At 41.2% G+C, this 4,929-nt stretch overlaps 1 protein-coding gene across 1 annotated transcript; it reads left to right on the forward strand.

Moving 5' to 3' along the window:
• The first annotated feature begins 1,305 nt into the window (after positions 1-1,305).
• LOC124272956 (protein unc-93 homolog A-like) lies at positions 1,306-2,709 on the forward strand. Its single transcript, XM_046708198.1, has one exon. The coding sequence runs from the start codon at positions 1,306-1,308 to the stop codon at positions 2,707-2,709; it is 1,404 nt and encodes a 467-aa protein (XP_046564154.1).
• Positions 2,710-4,929: the final 2,220 nt, after the last annotated feature.

Here is a 4,929-nt window from a genome sequence, read left to right on the forward strand (position 1 = left end):
TCTAACTTATGTTGGCGTTACAATCCCAATGTCACGTCTAACTAATGTTGGAGTTACAATCCCAGTGTCATGTCGAACTAATTACAGTCCCAGTTACAATCCCAGTGTCATGCCTAACTAATATTGGAGTTACAATCCCAGTGTCATGTCGAACTAATATTGGAGTTACAATCCCAGTGTCATGTCTAACTAATATTGGAGTTACAATCCCAGTGTCATGTCTAACTAATATTGGAGTTACAATCCCAGTGTCATGTCTAACTAATATTGGAGTTACAATCCCAGTGTCATGTCGAATTAATGTTGGAGTTACAATCCCAGTGTCATGTCTAACTAATTACAGTCCCAGTTACAATCCCAGTGTCATGTCTAACTAATATTGGATTTACAATCCCAGTGTCATGTCTAACTAATTACAGTCCCAGTTACAATCCCAGTGTCATGTCTAACTTATGTTGGAGTTACAGTCCCAGTGTCACCAGTGGAGTGTACACTAATGGAGTTGACAATCCACACGTGTCATGTCTAACTAATGAAGAGCCTACAATCCCAGTGTCATGTCTGGGAATTAAAGTCCCAGTTACACCCATGTCATGCCTAACTAGGATTTACCTGTCCCAGTGTTCGCGTCTAACTAATGCTGTATTTAGAATCCCAGTGTCATGTGTAATACTGTTGGAGTTACAATCCCAGTGTCATGTCTAGATTATGTTGGATGTTACAATCCCAGTGTCACGTCTAACTATGTTGGAGTTACAATCCCAATGTCACGTCTAACTAATATTGGAGTTACAATCCCAGTGTCATGTCGAACTAATTACAGTTGGAGTTACAATCCCAGTGTCATGTCTAACTAATTATTGGAGTTACAATCCCAGTGTCATGTCCTAACTAATGTTGGAGTTACAATCCCAATGTCACGTCTAAGTAATATTGGAGTTACAATCCCAGTGTCATGTCGCACTAATTACAGTCCCAGTTACAATCCCAGTGTCATGTCTAACTTATGTTGGAGTTACAATCCCAGTGTCACGTCTAACTAATGTTAGAGTTACAATCCCAATGTCACGTCTAACTAATGTTGGAGTTACAATCCCAGTGTCATGTCGAACTAATGTTGGATTTACAATCCCAGCGTCACGTCTAACTAATGTTGGAGTTACAATCCCAGTGTCACGTCGAACTAATGTTGTATTTACAATCCCAGTGTCATGTCTAACTAATATTGGAGTTACATTCAGGTTGTTATACAAGGTAACTCACTGGTGCTAGAAGTTCTAATGATTCACGCCTAGTACATACACAATGGAGGCTGACAACCACACGTTTCGAGTAGAGACTGAAGAGCCTCCATCACCTCTGTCTGGGAAGGAAACAAAGAACACGATCGTCCTTGGACTAGGATTCCTGTTTGTGTTCGCGTCATACTTGTCGCTACAGAATCTACAAGGAAGTCTGAACGATGAAGGTGGTTTGGGAGTTCTCTCCCTTAGTTGTCTTTACGGAGCCGCCATTTTGTCGGCCATCTATGCTCCAACGTGTATCACTGTTGTTGGGGTTAAACGATCCATGATGATTGCTTTTACCGGACATTTGATTTACGTTGCGTCCAACTTCTACCCTTCATTCGCAACTCTTATTCCTTCATCAATTATTCTTGGAGCAGTCACGGGGCCGTTATGGACATCACTAGGGATGTACCTCACCTCGTGTGCTATTTCAGCTAGTGAGCGTACGGGTATGGAACTAACCACCTCTCTCAGCAGAACAAACGGGATCTTCTTCGGTATGTTTGAACTTTGTAATATCGTGGGCAACCTACTATCGTCCCTTGTTCTTTATCAAGGTCAGTATAACAGCACCAACATCAACTCCTCTGCCTTCTGTGGCGCTAATGATTGTCCACAAGAAGAAACAGTTGATATTATCGCCGATCCCGAGCCAACTGTGGTTTACATACTTCTACGGGTGTTTCTCGGATGTGTCGCCACGGGTCTAGGGGTTGTCAGTGTATTCCTTCAACCGATACAACATCAGTCACCAGCCAACAAGAACACCATCAGAAAGTCACTGTGGTCCTGGTTCAGACTCATCATCCAGATGGATATCAAGTTCCTGCTTCCATTTATGTTATACACAGCGATAGAAGAGGTTGTGGTCTTCACTGAACTAACCAAGTCCTACGTCAGCTGCCCTTTCGGGATACAAAATGTTGGGTACGTGATGACAGCATACGGGGTTTGTTCTGCCTCAAGCAGTTTCCTGTTCAGCAAAATAGCTAAATATGCACGACGATATGTGTTACTGGGCCTTGCTGCTGTTCTTCAGATGGTGCTGATGCTGTGGTTGTATCACTGGGTTCCGTCCCACCATGACATTCACTTAGTATATGTTATTTCTTCAGTGTGGGGAGTGTCAGAAGGTATTTGGAAAACCCAGACGAATTCCGTTTTAGGGGAAATATTTCAAGACAACAAGCAGTCAGCATTTGCAGTATATGAGGGTTTCAAATCGATAGCATTTACCTGTATCTTTGTATACAGCAGCATGCTCTGTACTTCTATCAAACTTATAATCGCAATGACCTTCCTAGTTCTGGGAATGACCCTGTATGCTTTGGCTGAAGTCAGATATCTGAAGAGATCCCCCCAAAGGACGTCTGAAGACGACAATGAAGAGGCTGCTAAATTCGAAACTGCGGTTTCCTGAAAAATTTAACCATGTCAGCTTTGATACGAGTTCAAATATCGAGAATAGAATATTCAGTGAAAATATTGTCAAAGGATACAACTGGCTCTGTTTGAAACGTGCGTATCAGGGTACATACACCTCCAGAGTTCCCAACTATCCGATTTCGGCTCCCTGATTAGCGGATTGGTTCTGAAACAGCACAGAATATATATTTCATTTGGAAGTGGTTATTGACGAATGACATTGGAATTGATATGCCGCATTTCAGTATAGTTTATAGCTCTCGAGACACTGTTGATATTACAAAAATAGCAAATGAAAAGCAAGATTTCATGTTCAACAATTTCTTAATTTCGGCTGTTCCGACGTGTATATCTATAAGCATGAGTCGTATTATCACTTTGATTTTTTTTAATAAACTTCAACATTGTAAAATAGGGTCGCTTCCTCGTTTATGCATCATTACGTAAAGTAAAACTAATTGAACGTAGATACATATTATTCATAATGCATTAACATTCAGTTACATTCCGACTGCAGTTCATGACAGAAAAACTATCCAAGACGTAATACTGTGAGACGAACTTAAGAATAATGCCGACCTGTCATTTGAACCCGTGAATCTGAATAGCGGTGCAGTTCATTTTACCATTAAGGGGCCGAGGGTATGTAAAACGATAAACTGCTGTGAAGCGTGTCAGTCTACTCTCGCTCTTCTGGAACGGGTGCTATTTGCTATTTTGTGGTTGACGATGTCCATACACAACCCAATACAACACTCTAATTTGTTTTGTGTTTAACGATAGAAAAAATTACCAAAAGGTTAATATCTGTCCTAGCCTAGGTTCTGTGCGTGTGAATATTTTATGGATAATACGTTTCTGCTGTCCTCGAGGGGAATGAAATAACGTTATGTAAATTCAAAACGGGGTACTAATAAATAAAACAAACAAACCTTAGTAATTTGATTGCTCAGTGGTGGTTTATCTGCTATTTGCTACATGTAAGTCTCTTGAATCTGCTACTCGTCATCAATATCACTGATATCATTGTCATCAGTATCGACGCCAAGTTTGATGTCAAGTTTTTCGATTTCATCCTCTAGGGCAATTTCTCGATGCCAGTAACGATCCTCAATTTCCATCACATGTCTGCAACAGTCTGACCATTCCTTTTGGCCAATAGATGTCAATCGTTCTTCGCAAGCCCTCTGTGCAGAAGCCATTTTGAAAGCTAAATTCAGGGACCCAATCCAATTTTTCAAATTCGCCCAAATTAATTATATGGCATTGAAATCGGCGTGTTATGGGGGTAATCAGAGAACAGTATGCCCATGGGTTTTCATAATTTCATCAACATGATATACGGGGCCGCGCGGACGTGATTTCACAAGTGCAAGCAATTCAGCCTTCAACATTGAATGTGTAAAAGGTATATCATGCCTTTGTAGCCACGATTTGATTTCATCTTTCCGATTGGCTGTTGTTGGAGCTTTGTCTATTTGTTTGCTATGGTAAGGGGCATTGTCCATTATAACTACTGAGTTTTGGGGCAGATTAGGAATAAGTTTTTCTTGCAACCACTTAGAGAAAATGTTGAAATTCATTTCGTAATGGTAATCGCCGCTCTTTTGTTTGGCTTTAAATATCAAAGAAGCATTAGGAATGAACCCCTCATATGTACCAGCATGGACTATAATTGATCTTGGACCTGTCCCCGATGGTACCCGAACACCGCCAACTGCTCCCTCCTCGTCAGTTTGCCAACATTTTGATACTCTGTGATGGGCGTGTACCCATGTTTCGTCGATGTACACGATTGGACGGTTTTCTTTGCGGTACTGGCGAATCATTCTGAGATATGATATGCAACAATGTCTTTTCGCTCCATGAGGACCTGTCTGTCTGAACGAGTTTTCCGCCATTTGAAACCAATTTTTCTTGAAAAATTTACGCATTGGTTCTTTACTCCCTGTATATCCCAAATCATCAGTAGCCATTTTCATAATGCTTGTCAGTGTTGGCATTGTCTTGGTTACTGTGTAGCAGTGTTGAATGTACTGGCGAATTGCGCATTTATCAAAATCATCAAATTCAGTTTTCCCTTCTGTACGAGTACGCACTTTCCCTGGGCTTGTGAACTTACTGGTACCCATCGCGGGAACGCATTTACCTTCGTCATATATTTTGCGCAAGATACTGACAGATATACCAGTAGCATCGCTGGCTTTTTTGAGTG

The sequence above is a fragment of the Haliotis rubra genome, unplaced genomic scaffold (genome assembly GCF_003918875.1).
Source record: "Haliotis rubra isolate DU_JTF1 unplaced genomic scaffold, ASM391887v1 Scf175, whole genome shotgun sequence".
NCBI classification, from domain to species: domain Eukaryota; kingdom Metazoa; phylum Mollusca; class Gastropoda; order Lepetellida; family Haliotidae; genus Haliotis; species Haliotis rubra.